At 43.4% G+C, this 17,593-nt stretch overlaps 1 protein-coding gene across 1 annotated transcript in view; it reads right to left on the bottom strand.

Annotated features, from left to right (window-relative positions):
• The window catches only part of LOC113229846 (syntaxin-binding protein 5), a 352,330-nt gene that overhangs the window by 8,984 nt on the left and 325,753 nt on the right, over positions 1-17,593 (bottom strand). The window contains exons 5-16 of the mRNA XM_026463529.1: positions 10,255-10,318; positions 9,648-9,864; positions 9,468-9,543; positions 5,452-5,606; positions 4,988-5,151; positions 4,699-4,829; positions 4,514-4,593; positions 4,208-4,377; positions 3,892-4,130; positions 3,662-3,821; positions 2,181-2,977; positions 1,168-1,172 (exon numbers count right to left, since the gene is read on the bottom strand). Coding sequence (XP_026319314.1) covers positions 1,168-1,172; positions 2,181-2,977; positions 3,662-3,821; positions 3,892-4,130; positions 4,208-4,377; positions 4,514-4,593; positions 4,699-4,829; positions 4,988-5,151; positions 5,452-5,606; positions 9,468-9,543; positions 9,648-9,864; positions 10,255-10,318 — 2,258 coding nt within the window. The remainder of the gene's footprint in view (positions 1-1,167; positions 1,173-2,180; positions 2,978-3,661; positions 3,822-3,891; positions 4,131-4,207; positions 4,378-4,513; positions 4,594-4,698; positions 4,830-4,987; positions 5,152-5,451; positions 5,607-9,467; positions 9,544-9,647; positions 9,865-10,254; positions 10,319-17,593) is intronic.

Below are 17,593 nucleotides of genomic sequence, written 5' to 3' on the forward strand. Positions count from 1 at the left end.
CAGTTCAGAAAAGCTCAAAATGCACACGATGCACACGTATTGCGCGCCCGTTCGCTCGTATTGAAGCGCGGCCAAGCGACGTCTCACGATGACGACGGAGCAACAGGTCTTTAAGAACAAACCAAAAATAAAAGTCAACAAAACAGGAGAAGAAATTGCGACTGTTTCGGAATGAAAAGAGACGAGACTGAGTGTGACTTCGTATAAGGTGACTGTACTACCAAAACTGCAATACTGTCGCGTCGTGAGCAGAGAATGCTGCGGGGCGGGGGGCGCGGCGTACACGTCGGACGCAGTGGACAGGCACTTGTGCAGTTTGCGGGTACCTTGCGAGCGCGAGCGGCGCACGGCCCGGCCCGCCGCGCACCCCCCCGCAGCCCCCGCGCCCGCGCCGGGCCCCTGCGCCGCGCCGCCACCGCCGCCCGGCGCGCCGCCGCCGCCGCCCGGCCCGTTCATCTACAACACACACACGGCGTCCGCCACCAACTCCACGCCGTCCACGCCTCCCACGCCTCCCACGCCTGCCACCCCTCCCACCCCTACCGAAGCGACCGCCCCACCGGTCCTGCCGACGATATTAACTCCACGCGTTTAGGGCTCCGCGAGGGGAACAGAGAATCGTGCAAGCCTTAGACTGCGTTGGTCGTACCATTTTTTGATTTGACATCGATCAAGTTGTGACGAGAACCAAGTCACGTACGTAGGTATAATTTTATGACGTTTAAACCCTTCTGTAGTGAATGTAACTGTGAATAGACAGTCAACAATAATTTATCTTTTTAGAGGTGCCCCAGGGGTCGATTTTAAGCCCGATTTCTTTGTAAATTTTTAAAATCATAAAAAATGATAAAATATGTGATCGAATACCGATAAATATTAGGAAAGGAGTTTATATCGTTGGCTTGGACTAAGTACCATCACCGAAATTAATAATACAGGAATGTTATAAACCAAAGCGTACACGTCGAAGACCCTAGTAGTAGCAAAATTTACGCCGGACACTGAGTTAGATTGATCGTGTGATCTCTGTGCCAACTTGTCAGATTGATTAGTAACACGTGCGCGACGATTTAGTAGACGTTAGGGTCGCAAATGTTTTGCCCGGTGTTGGGTTGAGTTCCTTCTGTTAGTCGAGTGTTTGTATTGTTACGTGTGGTTTATCCATACCTATTCTGTTAGGCACTTCTATCACTTCCTCTTTCGGTTTGTCCTCATCTGTGGGATCGTTTCTCTTGCAAAGTCTCGAAACTAATTCTCCTGGGGAAAGTGGATAAGTCAAACATACGTCCGCACGTAATATTGTGATGATCTTAATGGTGCACGTGCGTGCGTTGAGCGCGCGGCAGTAGCGCTCGCGATGGTCTATCTGATGACGTTACCAAGCGTAGTTGAGGCGTGGTCTACGTAACCATCACTACTACTGTAATACTGAGCTTGTTACTATTAGCAATTATACAGTCTCAAACGGACATCGACAACACAGAGATCACCTACGTCATTACTTGCTGCAATCACAACTATTATGATTTGTTCAATTACCGAAAAAATCAGCAAATAGATATTTAAGGCAGTTAGAGTCTTCGTCTGACGAGTCCTTGTCCTTGGAATAGAAAACAAAAAATGAGTGAAGTAGGCGACAAGGGCTACGCCTGCGCCTACCCTACGTCACACACGTACAGTGCATTTTGTACAGGAGCAGGAGGCCGCATATAGTATATAGTTGAATACTGTACATACTTACAAGTACTACTCTTTATATTTAATAATTACTTAGTAAAAATAAATAAAAATATCATAAAAAGCCAAATATCACAAAAAGCTCAAAGCATTTCAAAAAAGTATTATCTAGTACACTCTCGGCGTTAAAACGTTTATCATAATTGATAGCTTAATAATGTTAGTCTTAATAATTCAACTTTGCTTTTATCACATTGTTTAGTTATTATAAAATTCTAACTACCATCACGTCTAACGAGCCAAAAACTTCTATTTATAAAAAGGGGCTACGGTATTAGTAGTAAAACTGTAAAAATCGCCAAACCATTACCATTCCAATTAATCGGAGAACAATTGATAACTACTCTATGTTACAGCATTATTCTAAGTGCTAGGGAGCGACCGTGAGACCCGGCGTAAGTGATGTCTGATGTGGTGAGATGAATGGCGCCGTGACGGGATACTTACTGAACCGGCGCATGAGGTTCCCCGCGAATGAGCCCGTCGGCGGCGTGTGCTGCTTGCGCCGCAGGTCCTTCACGCTCTCCTGCTCGCGTTTGCTGTACTTTATGTTCGGCACCGATAACAGTCTTTGGTCTCTTTGGTCTCTTTTCTCCGCCTCCTCCTTCTTAGTCTTTCCTTTCTGCCTGGGGGGTCGCGCCGGCCGACCGTCCTCCTCAAATAGCGGTAAATTGTCTGGACGCACTACTTTTTCTTCTTCTAACCTAGAGGGTGATATGTCGGGCGAGATTCCCGCTTCGATTCTCTCTTTGTCTTGCCATCTCTCCTGTAGTTCCTTATGCATTCTATCGTATACATCCAAGGACCTTTTCTCCTGCAATTCCTTATGCATTCTTTCGAACACGTCCGAGCATACTCGTAAAGGTGACGATAGTTCACTTTTGTCAGCGCTTTTCACCTCCTCCACATCTCCCGCTGTTTTGTTTTCGTCGCTTTCCGGCGTCTCGGTATTAGACTCCGGCGCCGCGTCGATTTTATCATTCGGTTCACAATAGAACTGCGAATTTCGTTTTTCGCCAGCGATTTCTTCTGCGTTAGTTTCGGCGGGCCCAGTGAATGCAGCTTTGAATTTGAGGTCAACTTTAGAGAGCTGTCGTTTCAAATTAAAAGTTTTCCAGGAGGTGGATTTGCGACGGTTTTCGAGCTTGTCTTGAGTGGGTGCAGGCTCGTCGGAGTTGGCGGTGGCCGCTCCAAGGTCGGCGGGACTGGCGGCGGGCGTCGGCCGCGACCAGTCCTCCAGCTTAAGGGGACACGGGAGGGGAAAAACATCATAAAGGTGACGCGAGCACTGAAACTGATTCGTGAGTGTTCTGTGCAAGAGACTATGGTGTGCTGCGTGTGGCCTACGCGCAATGCAACGTGAACGAAACGGGCCCCTTAGTGCCGTCATCGCGGCCGTCGCTCCAGCTCCGGTTCGCACGATAAAGGGGCCCGTTTCGGCCATCGGCGACTTCAAGTTACCGAATAATAGGAGGAAGGTCGAATAAGGTTTATTACAAGACGTGATGTACTCATACTAGCGACTCGCAGCGAGCGGCGTTCGTACACTCGAACGGTTCAATTGTTTGTAAAATTACGGTTTCTACTAAAATCTAGACTCGGCCCGAGTCTACGGGCGGGGTGCGATTTCGTGTCGCGGCAAACTCGACTTCAGAACGGGGAGCGCGGGCCGGAGAATAAAGAACGTCTAACGATGCCATGCTGGAGTATCGCTACGCGGCAAGCCGGGGTCGGCGCTAGCGCCGTACAGTTTTGAAAATAATAGAAAAAAGTGAACAGTCAAGGCGAAAAGAGGGCGCGGCCGCGAGACGTCCGAGCGGGCGTCGGAACGGAGTCTCGGACCTAGCAACTGAGAGCCGAATCAAAGAAAAGGCAAAGGAAAAAGAACGCGGGAGAAGGCCGCGAAGCGTCGCCCTCGGGTTACCTGGTCGAGGCTGGGCGAGCGCTGGCGGTCGCCGGCGGCGGGCGCGGGCCGAGCGCGCAGCTCGGCGGGCTGGTACAGCGCCGCGGGCGCCAGCGCCGCCACCACGGCGCGCCGCGACACGTCGGCCACCACCACGCCGCGCTCGCCGCCCCACGCCATGCTGCGGACAGGGCGCGTCAGGCGGGGCGGGGCGGGAGGGGCGGGAGGGGCGGGGAGGGCCGGCCACTCACAGGCCGTACGACGAGTGGATGGTGAGCGCGGCCACGGGGTGCGCCGGGCCCTGCTGCAGCGCCACGAGCGCGGGCTGGAAGCCGGCCGCGCGCCGCACGCCGCCCGTGCCCGCCAGGCCGCGCACGCGCAGCGCCGCCTCCGCGCCGCGGCAGAACGACGCCGAGCGGCCGCCCGCCGCCTCCGCCTCGGGCGACGCCTCCTCCTCCGCCGCGTCCGATATCGTCGGGATCTCCAGCACCTGGCGGGCGGACAAGGGTCAACCGGGCCGGCCCGGGAGCCGGATCCGAGCGCGTCGCGCGGGAGCGGGGTACCGACGCAAGTCTCGCCGTGCGTCTCCGCCTTGCGGAACTTGAACAGCACGACGTGCCCGTGCGGCAGCGCCACGGCCAGGCGGCGCGATTCCGCGCACAGCGCCACCTGCTGGATGGCCAGCGGCGCCTCCTCTTCGTACCCCGCCGTCGAGCCGCTCGCGCGCCGCTCGAACACTGCAACCGGACGGGATCGATTTTCAACCCTGACAAAAGTAGCTAACTGTCCCCTCCCGGCCCGCGACCCCGACGCCTGTAGATAACACCGCCACGAGATAAGCTATCGATTGCGATAGTAAGTGGTGCTTCTTACCTTTAGAACATTTTAATTTGTATAAAATTTGTAAGGTCCCCGCACTGGCGTCCCAAAATTTTACGCTCCCGTCGGCGTGTCTGAAACAGAAACGTATAAATGATTCTCGAGAACTATGTCGGCCTAGCGCCGTGGCCTACGCGAGTCCGTAGGTGATTGTAAATAGGTATAAATGAGACGGCTACCCCGTGAGAATGATCTCGCTGTAAGAGCAAGAGGCGGGCGCCCACTCGCCGCCGTTGATGGGCCACAACTTCTCGCTGAACCCTGTCGCTTTCTTGTTGCCTTGCCGCCCCACCGAATAAAACGCCGGGATCTGAAAAGCGGTCCGCAATAAAGTGTGTGTAGTCAATAATTTTTATGTTTATGTCGACCAGTTTATTGAAATTTCTAGTTTCTGGACAACTCCACGACACTGAGAGGTAAGATCGACTGATGTGCCTACCGCCAAAGCTTCCTAGTAACGTTACTTACTAGGTCTGAAGGGCAATCCGCGAAATATGAACAGCAGGTGACAGGAGACTCGTGTATGTCCATAGGGTACGGGTTCTCAAAGCAGGGGTATCCCGGAGATAGCAGATCGATCACCACAAGGTCGTTCTGCAGTAGCACCACTATCGCGTAAGGCTCTTGGTAATCTGAAATCACAAACAGTGAGATGTAAATAATTCATGCCTTGTCAAAGGGGACGTTCCATAAAAAGTTTTACACCCGTTACGCTGTCGGCGACTTATTTCTCTTATCTCTTCTCTGTCCATTTATTTTACTTAGAAACATGTTTCGTTTGAATTTGGGGGTAAATTTCTGGTAAGAATTTATGACTAGCCATAATAAGGCGGAGTTGAAATGGAAACAAGTATTATGATAAACTGTCACCAACGCGAGTGACGAGACAATGCTTCGACAATGCTGAATTAAAGACTGTGTAAGTAACGCACCGGCTGTGTGCGGGCTTTCGCAGAGTGTGACGAAGTCGACGACAGCGTGCTCCATTTCGAGCACCGTTGTGCTCTTGCCGTTGAGCACTGTGATGCTGTGTGTGCGCCCCGCCTTGTCTGTCGGTAAGCCTCCTGAGAATATCACCAGGCTCTCCCTGGAAGACAGGACACACCGCAAATCAAATTTAGATAATTTTTACATATTTTTTATAAAAAATAACTGCGCATTTGACCTCCATCTCACCTGATGGAAAGTGATGATGAGGTCGACGATGTAGCATGCACACCTGAAACTTACTTATATCACCTTATTCCCAACAGACAACATGATGTTGTTCGGATAGAAAAAGACGCCTCCACATTTGCTTGATTTTTTGACGGTCATTTTAAAAGAGAATGAGTCAAGTGTGTGGAATTCAGAGGACGTCCATCATTTGCTCATGGAATGTATTCGGACGGAAACTATCAGGGCGCGGTAATTTGCACAAACTGGTTTCCGTACATTTAATGTTGGGTGGTTTCAATCTGTTTTGTCGGAACCAACATTTAGTGCCGCGGAGGTTTTGTATATATTTATTTATTTATTTTTAGGAAGATTTACAGCGAATTTTTAACAACAAATAAATGTTGAGTAACAGGTGAAAATGCTAATTACAAATCTCCACAAGTAGCACAAAAAATAAGTTATTAATTTTTTAGTTAGCAGAAACTGAAACATTATTATTAAAATGTAAACTACATAATATTATATGAAATGAAACTATTCTATACCAATGCAGGGAAAAAAAAGAAAAGAAAAAAAAAAGGAAAAATATTAAACTCTATATAGCCCAACCAACAACACGCACATGTTAAAGACAGGAAACAAAATAATGAGAGATAGATAATTACGTAAAATATTGCTTAGTAAACATTCGTCAAATCAAGCCTACACTAGTACTGAACAGATCTATTTCAATAGACGATTGATTGTACATCCTTAATTGCTCGGATTAAACATGAATTTTGCCTATAATTGGTCTGCGCTCTGGGCACACACAGCACCGGTCGACGCCTGAGACTCAGCTGGTTAGTCCTAAAGGATAATTTTGACAGTAGTTCCGACGAGTCAGTTTTACTGTTTGTCATGTTATACAGGAAGCAAATGTCATTAATTTTTCGCCTATAATCGAGAGGTACAAAACGATAACGTTACAACGCTCCACATAGCCTACCGTTCGCTGTTTTGTCTTATAATCTAAATACCTCAAAAACTTATTTTGTGTGGCTTCAATACGTGATTTGTAAACTTCGTATCTAGGGTTCCACACCTGAGAAGCATATTCGAGAACACTGCGTACAAGAGAACAGTACAATATTTTAATAGGCTTTATGTCGGTAAAATCATTGCACGTCTGCATCAAGAACCCCATTTTGCAACTATACTCTCAATATGTTTATTGGAGAGCAAGTGGGAATCAAAATACTCGCCTAAATCCGTAACACTGTCCACTCTATTCATATAACTTCCTAGAAGACTATACTCTCCACCGTTATTGGTTTTTTTACACGATTAAGATATTACGAAACATTTAAGTCTAGTTTATGAATTCGACAATAAGTTACGAGCTGGTCAAGATCATCCTGTAGAGCCTGAACGTCTTGATTTGACACAACTTTTTTGAGGATTTGCATATCATCAGCATAAAGTAATACTTCAGAGTTATGAAAACAAAGTTGGATATCATTAATAAATATGATGAACAATAATGGGCCCAACAGAGACCCTTGTGGCACGCCCGAGGGAACAAAATTCCAAGTAGATTTATAACCGGAAAGAACCACTGCTTGACTGCGCCTATCAATATAGGATGAGAACCATGTATGTAGATCACCGTAGACACCATCCCTTGATAACTTATCAAATAAGATTGTGTGGACGATGCGATCAAAACATTTACTGTAATCAGTATATAAGAACGTTCACCTGAGTTCCGTCCTCTATACCAGTCGAAATAAAATCAGCAGCCGCAACTAAATCTGATGTCGTGGAACGGTTGTGAAGAAAACCATGCTGACATTCACTAAAAGAAGTGTTTAGAGCAGCGTATACTTGCTTATATACTAATTTTTCAAAAACTTTAGCAATTAGACATAATTTTGATATGGGTCTATGATTCTCAATATTATGCTAGTCCCCTGTTTTGTGTACTGGAGTAATGAATGCAGACTTCCACATCGTAGGCACGATGCCTTCTCTAATAGACCGCTTGAATAGGATACAGATAGGAACTACAAATGATTCAGCACAGTTTGCAAGAAGCACAGCCGGCACAGAATCTGATCCTTCACCTTTGGATAAGCCGAGAGATTTCAGTAATTTCAAAACTTCAGCCGAACAAACTTCAATAGAGGATATACTACACCCAGAACAATCCACAAGTTATTCCGGCACATACACAGAGCCACTCCCCCTCGACTGAGGACTGATGCTCATAGTGGAAAAATTTGCTGGAAATAAGTGGCAAAAAGGTTACTAATTGCTTCACCCGTGGTGACAGTTATATTGTTATATTTCATGTTATTAGGAACGGACGAAGATTTGTACTTACTCTTGACATAAAAACTTTGAGTTTTTAACTATAGACGATTGAACCTTGGATAGGTAGGATGAGTAGCATTTTTGTTCCATAGTTTTCGCACGCTCTCTTAACAATGAAAATGAGTGATAATCAGATAAATTATTATAAGTTGTAAATTTTTTATGATATTTATGTTTTTCTTTGAGGACCTTAATCAAAGCTAAACAGTACCAAGGAGGATATGTTCTGGGTTTGAATGATTTTTTAATAATATATTTGTCCCTTATTTCATATAATTTATTATAGGAAAAATCCACTGCTTGATCCAGAGGAATGGCAGAATCACAGAATGTCCAATCAATACTACTAATTTCAGAGTTAATTTTTTCATAATCGGCTTGAAAATACAGGTATTTTGTTAAAGACTTTTCAATAAGCCCATCGAATTGAACACATTCAGCTTTTAAGCACAGCGATTTATGAGATTCGTCGTATGTTTAGTTAGGTAGTATTTTGATTTATCTGTCTACATTTTATTAAGTATTTTCTTGATGTACCGTTTTTCTAACGGGGCTGACATGATCAATAACGATCAAAGCCCCTAAATAAATAAAGATAAAAAAAATGAATGAATGAATTCCAAACTTGTATGAATTACACTTAAGTTGTAAGTAGGCATTTCTTTTTTTTGCTATTTAGACAAATAACATTGTATGTGATTAATGATCGTAAGTAGTTACACTTTTTACACGATTGGTGTAATACTTAAACCAACTAGTGATATTCGTTAAGTAAATTAAATAGCATTCTAGATGTTAAAATATTAGAAAGTTTTAGTTTTTTACGTCCGGTTATTTTGCTTTTTAATGAGACCTAGATAAAGAAGAATAAAATTAAGGTGCATTTGCACGGTTGATAACCTGAGGCCTTAATCTTCGAACAACATTATTTGACGCAGCCGCCATACACTTACGGGCTTAATAAAGAAACAATGTTTTGTTAGGCTAGCGAGGCAGCGAAGAAAAATATGGACATCCACTAAAAGAACAAAAATAGTAGAACATCAGCCAAAACTGTTAATTACATGGGTATAAGCGGTCAAGATTTTGCAGGACTTAACGATGACTTTTTGAACCCGAACAATGTCCGCTACGTACCAAGTTAGTGTTTCCCTGTGCTCACACAAAGGTACTGTTTCTTTATATTATGTTATACCTTCGCGCTTGACCTGCCGCCATTGTGTAAAATCGTTTTGTGGAAGTCCGCATTACGGCGAATTGCCCATTAGCGGATGTAGCGGCGACGACGACACGATGACGGCACCACCGCCAAACAATTACGGCCGCGGGTTTTCGACTTTTTACAGTAAGTAATATAACCCAGAAACGTCTTGTGTATTATCTTTTAATAGGACAATGCATATAATGGACTTTTGTAACCGCTCGGTATACTCACCCCGTTCTCGACGTTTTCCATTCGAGCCTGAGGATCGGTTTGCACGGCTCCAATTTGCCGTCTTTGCTTGCTTTTGCTGAAACGAAGACGGCAATGTAAATTATTGAATTGAAAAAACCAAATTAACCAAACCGTTTCCATGCTATGGCGTGTACTACGCTAAACGGAACACCAGCCCACCGTGCGGGTAAGAGAGCGAGGTCGGGCGCGGGCTGCGCGTGGTCCAGGTGGCCAGCGCGCCGTCGGCGTGCGCGGTCATGAGCTTGCCGTCCTGCTGCCAGGCGGCGGCGCGCACGCCCTCGCCCGGCCCGCCCGTGCCCAGCGCGCCGCGCCACTCCGCCATGCGCGAGCGCAGGTCCCATACCACTACCAGGCCCGTCTCGAACGCTATCAGTAGCTGGAAAAAGCGAAGAGCTTTGTAACAAACGTTTCCAAGAAAATTCTAGTCTTCAGAGAATGATCAGGTGCCAAGGCAAGTCTTCCGCCGGTGCAACAGAACTCTGTACCATATTCTTCCGTGAATAAAAAAACAATAGGTTCTGTCCGACCGCAAAAGATGAAAAAATTTGATCGAAAAACACATATAAGTAACGGTATGAGTACTAAACCTAAGTGACCGATTTTGTGAGCAGCTCGAGGCCGAGAGGTCACCGGGAAAGTGGTCCAGGCCGTAATGGCGACCCGTTACAAGACAATACGCGAATGGTAAGGGCCGCAAATTGCGTTATACCACGTTCATATCATAGGTGTAACGTCGTTACAGTCGATAAGTACAAAATGTGTTTACCTTACTAGCATCCAAGGGATTATCACAAATATCCACCACAGCCCCGGGGTGGTTCTGTCTCGTTCTGTAACAAATACAAATTCACATTTCAATTAAGTATTTACTAGTAATTGTAATAGTAATTAATTGTTAATGCTCGCATCACGATTGGCAATTACCCACTCAACGTACTGTTATGAACAAATCCAACAAAAACAAATGTTGCTTGGGCATGAAACAAGAAATATCTCGACAATATTTCTACACAGTAAAATATAATGTAATATAAAAACAAACAAATAGGTAGTGTAGAGGAAATTTATTCTTTGTTACACATTTTGTGTTAGAATTTACTACCCACAGGTAGTAGTAGATAGTGCAACAGCTATTCAGTAATATATTGCGAGGTGGGAGTCATCATCACTGAGGGCAATCATCGGGCGGAGGATATGTCGCACTGTTGCCCATTTTCAATATTGAAGTAAAAAATTAAATGTAATGAAGTATAATCGAGGAAAACGAGAAACGGTACGATGGTAGCCCAGTGGCTACGCGAAACAGTTGATTCTCATCTATAATAATAATAATAATAATAACGCACACACTCAACATAGCCCCGTACTAGGGAAACCCTGTGTCGCGGGTGCCATGGACACACACATAGACAATCACAAATTACACCCAAACTCACGAGAGAAATAACTGTAGGCCATACAATATTTCTCCCGGTCCGGGAATCGAACCTGGGACCTCTGCTTGGCAGTCCGGCATGGTAACCGTTCGGCCACGGAGGCAGTTGTCGACATGTACCTATGACTTTAATTTCTAAGATATTTACATTAGATTTTTTTTATAATATCAAGTGACGGGACGAACAATGGTTATGATGGTAAGCTACACGCCTGTCCATAACAGTTGCAGTGCCACTCAGAGCTTTAACTTGCAAAGATCTGAGGGGCATTGCCACTGTGCCCCATGCCCTGAGACATAAGTTGATAAGTCCCATGTGTCTGTAATTTCACCACCACCCTTACTATTCAAAATCGAAACATAATAATGCTGACATTAGTGCTTGGCGGCAGAAATAGGTAAGGTGGCAGCACTTCCCTGGACGAACAATTGAGAAGGAGCTCCACTGCCACTGAATGTAAATGTGAATATTTAGAAGCAATACTGCTCGCTAACGGCGAAAGAAAATCGTGATGAAACGTTCACGTGAAGTTTCTAAACTGCGTTGGACCAGCGCGCAGTGCGGCGGACTACAGTTTAAAATCTCTCCTTGGAGCAGTCCCGTGCCCAGTAGTGGTATGTATTGTATAATGGGTTGATGATAATGTGAACGAATTGAAGAAAACATAAACGACGCCTATGAACGCGACATTCGCGCCGCACACAATTGTAAAGTAAGAGGCTGAGAGAATAGTGCTTATGAGACGCAAATATGAAAAGTGTTAAGGCAAAGCATTCATGGGATAATCTTAATCACGTGACGGCGTCGCTGCGGCGTCGCCGTCGCCGGCCCGGCGCCTGCCGCGCCGCAACAAGTGGCGCCTGACCTCTTCTCCCGCGCCCTTCACTCGAGGGGTTATAAATCAGATTATCTATGTTTTCGTGCGGATTATCAGGGAATCTAAGATGTCACCGTTTATAAGATTGCTCCATTTCTGAACATTTTTTAATAGTGTTCCGTCTCTTTTCATTTTTATAAATATTTCAAGCCATACGCAAAACAGGCACTACGACATACAAAATAAACGATAATCATTTTAGCGAGTCTCATTCAGTGATTATTAGTAATTAAAATATTACCGAATAAATAACCACGAATGTCTTAAAATTGTCTTCGGTGGCCTCCAGTCGTCGCTGCCCATATTCACCAATTAAATTCGGATGTATATTATTAAATCTTGTGTTGAGCGCACATCAATCTTGCTCAGTATTAAAGTAAGAAACATCATCGTCTTCCCTTGCTCCGCGCTTACCCCCCCTCGCCTGTAAAGTATAACTGATGTAAATGAGTCGACAGTAATTGCATTCTTTACTCGGTCGCCGACTCGGGACTTAGTGCGTAGACTACGCTCGTAGACGCAATTAATTACGCAGAGTACAGAGATAAATGGCTGCGCGTGAGTGTGGCGTCGTAGCAACGAGCTACGAGCGTAACAATATTATGTAAATCACTGCACGTTTCATTTCATTCTATGTATACAATATACACCGAAGTATAATTAAACCATTGCCGTTTAAGTTTCGCAACATTGTAAGATTGTATCGCACAATATCGTAAATTGTAGTCCATGATCCATTTTACAGGTTTTATTGCTTACAATTGTGGATCGGGTCACAGAGCCAGCGATGGACGTCGTAAACTGAATAATCCTCGTTCGATACTGCGCGATATTGGTAGTTACATCGAGTGGTTTCGTTTATGAGTCCTGCGATAGTAAAATTGGGGAGTTACGACTTGTCACACAATATTGTATGTGATTATTACTAAGACAGTAAACGTATACAGCGATTAGTTTTGAAGATCATCTTCGGTACCCGGGCCTTCTATAACAAGACGGTTTAGGCCACAGTCCGTGACGATGGTCTAATGCGGGTTGGGGACGTCACACGATTTCCAACGTTGTGTATCTACTTCAACGTATATATTACCTACTTAAAAATGAAAGGCATAGGTACATGTCGCCGCCGAAATTAGAACCGTTCGTCGGCCAATTGCGAAGCAACAGGTCTCCCACTAGGCTACCAGAGCTGAAGACGTAGAGTTGTAGAGTTAGAGCAGTAGAGTAGAGAGAGAGAGACGTAAAGTGTTTTTAAGTGCATAGAAAAAATTTAAAAATACCTACTTTGTAAGTAAGATAGATAGTAAACGTAAGCGTGATGTATATATTATTATAGTACATTTATTTAATGTGTACGTCGTTAGAAATAGCATAGATAATTTAAGACAAAAACGTAATCGTAAACGTAATCGCAACCACCATCTTGCGCGTCAGGTAGAGTAATAAGCATAACGAGGTCTTATCGAGTAACGTCATTTACTTCGGCCACGAGCTACAAAGAATGGCAGACGGCTTACGACGTACGACAGTGGTGGCGAAAAGACCTCGAATTCGCTGTTTCCAATGAAGACTTTATATAAATATAAAGTTAAGTACTTTTCACGTAGCATCAAGTTGCCAGAGTTTCTTGTCTAGGCGTTGTGGCACTACCTTTTGTTTTCTCTTGTTACTCAGTTTTCACAAGCACTTGCCATCGCTAAGCAAATAACACCATTCTAGTCTAGAATTAGCGATTTTTACTTTTGAACTTTATTCAAGCCGAAATAGAACGTGAATATTAATAAAAATAATACAACCAACACACATACATTTATCTGTTATTCATAAACAAAGCACATATTAGTAACAATAGCTTAAAAATTTTGTATACAATAATATACGCAGTTTCATCAGTTCAATGGCGTTAAACTCAAGTGCAACAGTTGCTTCTACATAGACAACTTTCGCACCACTTCCTCTCGGAGACAAGTCGTATTGCTTTGCCGGAACACAATGTTGCTCCCTGCTAGGCAACTGTTGCTCCGACGGGACGTCAAATAAATAATACAAGCCCTATCGGGTGTATTAACCGGGAGCTTCGCATTTGTCGAGATGTCACGGTAATGTCGCGATACTGTCACTGATCGACGAAACGACCTACTTCTCGTCACACAATACGTTGGAGCGGTCTGGGATATAAAGCGGCATTGCGTAAGATATCGTTTAAATTCAATATCAAAATGAAAAAACTCTATTAAGTAAGACGAAGAATGACTCAGTGCTTTGAATGATATTAAACAAAAGTAGGTTGTCGAGTTAATCGGGTCTATTCCATATATGAAAACGAAGAAGGAGAAAAGACAACGGGCACAAAAAATATTAAACCAAGAGAATTAATGTTTTGATATAACAATTCCCAATTTCTAAAAAAACAGTCAAGAGCATTAGGAATCTTGTTAACCTTCTATCCTCGAGCAATTCTAAGTCGCGGCGTCATAAAGGACATAAAAGCTTTACCTGTGTCGTGTCGCGTTCACGTGCAAACAACAGAAAAGGTAAAAATCTTAATACCAAAGCGAGTACTATAACAGAACGTTTCGAATACGCCATAGTTATGTAATTTTATGGTTCAAAGGATAATATCCTTCGAGGGTACGAGGGTTTTCATAATATTGTTCGCTCTTTGCCGTGGCTCCTTTTTCGTGATTTATATCGTTTTAAGGTTAAACGAACAAACGAGTCTTTTCTTTTTCGTTTTTATTAAATTTCAAGATACCATTGTTAGCAAACAGGGCTGGTGCGGACGTCGTTAGTCGCGTCGACGGCGTTAATTTAAAATAAATTGCAAAAAATATTTAACAATGGGAGTGTGACAACCTTATCTCACTTAATTGTTGCTTTATCGCCATTGGCGGAAGTTCGTTACATGACGCCAATCAGCGGGCGTTATTTAAATTGAGAACTGAGTGAGAGGTAATCCGGTTGGCACAGGCTCGCGGGCAAGTTATAATGATCTATATTATCTGTGCGGAGCGCTTACTACAATAGCAGTGGCGCAGCAGTGGTGGGCGCGCTGTGTAGCTCCCGGCCACACAATTTCTTCAATTAAGCTCACTGTTTATAGTGCAAATGGAACAGTACCTTAGCGCTAAACGTAGTTAATAGAAATGGCCCAAATTGGTGTAAATTTAATATCTGCGAGATCTTCAGTCGACTAGATACTTACGAGTAGGTATTATAGTGATGAAATGTGGAAAGTTGCAAGCGACGTAACAAAGTTGGCTAAAATGGGTTACGAGCAGTATTCAAAGTGCAGCCTCCGTTGAAGCTCATAGCAGTTTAATGTTGTCGTAATAATAGTAGCTTTTATGGAATAACCACCCCATAAACCGAATGTCTCCATTACCGCCAAATGGATTTCCAGCAATAAAATTGAATGGCGGTCATTACAAATTTAAAGAATAAATTTGTTTGAGTCGTAAAATTGCAGTTTCATACATGTGCTTAATAGTTTCCCGACAAATTGTACAAACACAAAGTATCTATTATCCACAATTACGACTTTACAGTAGTTGAAACTATAAAACGACACGTATAAAATACTAATTAGCGCACATTTGTCGAGTTGCATCACGGGCGTCGTTTTAACGCAAACCTGCTAGCGGATCGGATGTCGCCCTCTTCAAACAAAACCGCCGCACTGGAGTCAACACGCATAATGAAATTCGGCAGCCCGTTCTGCTCTGCCCACTGATAATCACGACAAATGGCCGGCATGGCCAGTTATGTAGGACAGGGCTGAAAATGGCGGCCATGCGATGGCCGATGGCCTCACGTACGTGACTGAAATGACGTAGTTGGGCTGATTGCGCTTGCATTATTATGTAAACTCGGTAAACGCTATTCTGAATTCAATGTACAGTCATACACATGAGTTACCTGACCCCCTAACGTGCCCAAACCGACCTTGTGGTTCTGAGAGCCATCTTACGTATCGAACAAAGAAAAAATTAAAGCAATTTCAACTTTATTGTGTAAACTATACAGTGGAGTGTTGCTTGAAGACGATCAACATATCTTTAAATACAATACTAAATTTCGTCGTTTAACTTCCAAGTAAACTAGTCGAGCGGCTTGTTGCATCGACTGCCACTTACAATACCCGTGGTTCGATTCCACGAGCACTATTTTGTTTCAACGTTCACTTTTTAATGTTAACGTTGACAAATCACAATATTAGTTCCCTAGAAATTGCCTAAGGTGGGTAGATATTATTAACAAAGCGTAGGGTGAGTTTTATAGATTAACAAATCACTCAATCGCTCTGCAGTTTGCATACGATCGTGTCTTCTGTGATAACGCATTGTTCCACGTTTCGTTCCTATTTGTGTATTCAGTTTTAATAACTTTCAAGGTTTTAGTGACTTTCAAAGTTTTCTTTCTTGTTTTAATATACTTACCGGAATTATTAAAATTAGAAATTATTGTTTTGTATAAACAAGATTTAATAAGATCTTCCTTACGGCAAAAACAAAAAAGAAATACAATATTATAGAGTCATAGCTAAATAATTTTATATTTTTAATGTGAACCATGCTTGACTTGAACCATGCTTGACTTGAACCATGCTTGCCTCAATTTGCAAAGCGATTCTTATACCGCTTGGCCACGACGGCCTTACTAAAGCTGGTTGAAATTTGTGTTCTATATTTAAGTAAGAACCATACGTTAAAGATCAAATTGGCTTAAAAACTCATTTTCTCAAAATGTCATTCACTAATGAAACGACCAGGAGTCATACCAAAATAAATTTTACGGCTCACAGGCTAAAGATTAAGTTTGTTTAACAATTATCTCCACATTTTTGTGCTCAGAACCAAAAGGTCGACAAAGTCGCCTTGAGGGTCAGGTGTCTTGTGTACATGACTGCACCTGGATTTAAATTCAAAAATTATTCGTGAGTTGAATAACAATCATGTACCTACTGTTTTTTCGGAGCGCGGTGTACAGTACATGAACTAACTACGTTACGTTGCCGCTAGATACGTTATGCCAAAAAATGTGGGAAATATTCAACTATACCACTTTAAACCATTGTGACATGTTTAAAAAAAAATGGTATGTATAATTTATGTTGTTACGAAATTACGCTGAAACATCTCATCGGGTACTTTTCAGACTGTACATACAATCACACAAGATATGATTCATGGAACACGAACATTCCGAATTTAATCAATAAGCAAAATACAGCAAAAAATGAAATAGTGGACCTCACAGAGTGAGTGGCTCTGTGAGACCAGAGATGCCACTCGCACTACCGTCCAATATTTCAATCAGAGTCAGAGTCAATTCGATTCCTTTCTGTTCTAGTTGCGCCGGGTCGGGACCTTCATTCAAGTTTTTTTTTTTAATCATAGTCGCAGTGGTAATACTGGCCGCGCCACATCGGTACACGGTAATCTCGCTTTAATAGGGTCGATTTGTTCAGCTTTTTTTTTTTTTAACTTCTCATATAAACAGTACCAACACATCAAATGATATCTATCATTACATTTTCGTAAGCTTTTATAAAAATATATATATATTACCGCATGTTGGCGAACACTGTAAAGCTACTTTACTGAACAAGCGGGTAATGCGCTCCATTACGGATGACCAATAAAAAAACTAATAACCAAAGACATGGCGTTCTATTCGTAATCACGGGGGCGAACTAATTTAATGAAACAGCCAAATGTATCAAAATTGTTTTATACAGCGTACTGTAGACTAGGCTGTACTCTATGAGTAGAATCACTGGCTGAGTGAGA

Source organism: Hyposmocoma kahamanoa, unplaced genomic scaffold (assembly GCF_003589595.1).
Source record: "Hyposmocoma kahamanoa isolate Upper Pololo Valley unplaced genomic scaffold, ASM358959v1 62, whole genome shotgun sequence".
NCBI lineage: Eukaryota > Metazoa > Arthropoda > Insecta > Lepidoptera > Cosmopterigidae > Hyposmocoma > Hyposmocoma kahamanoa.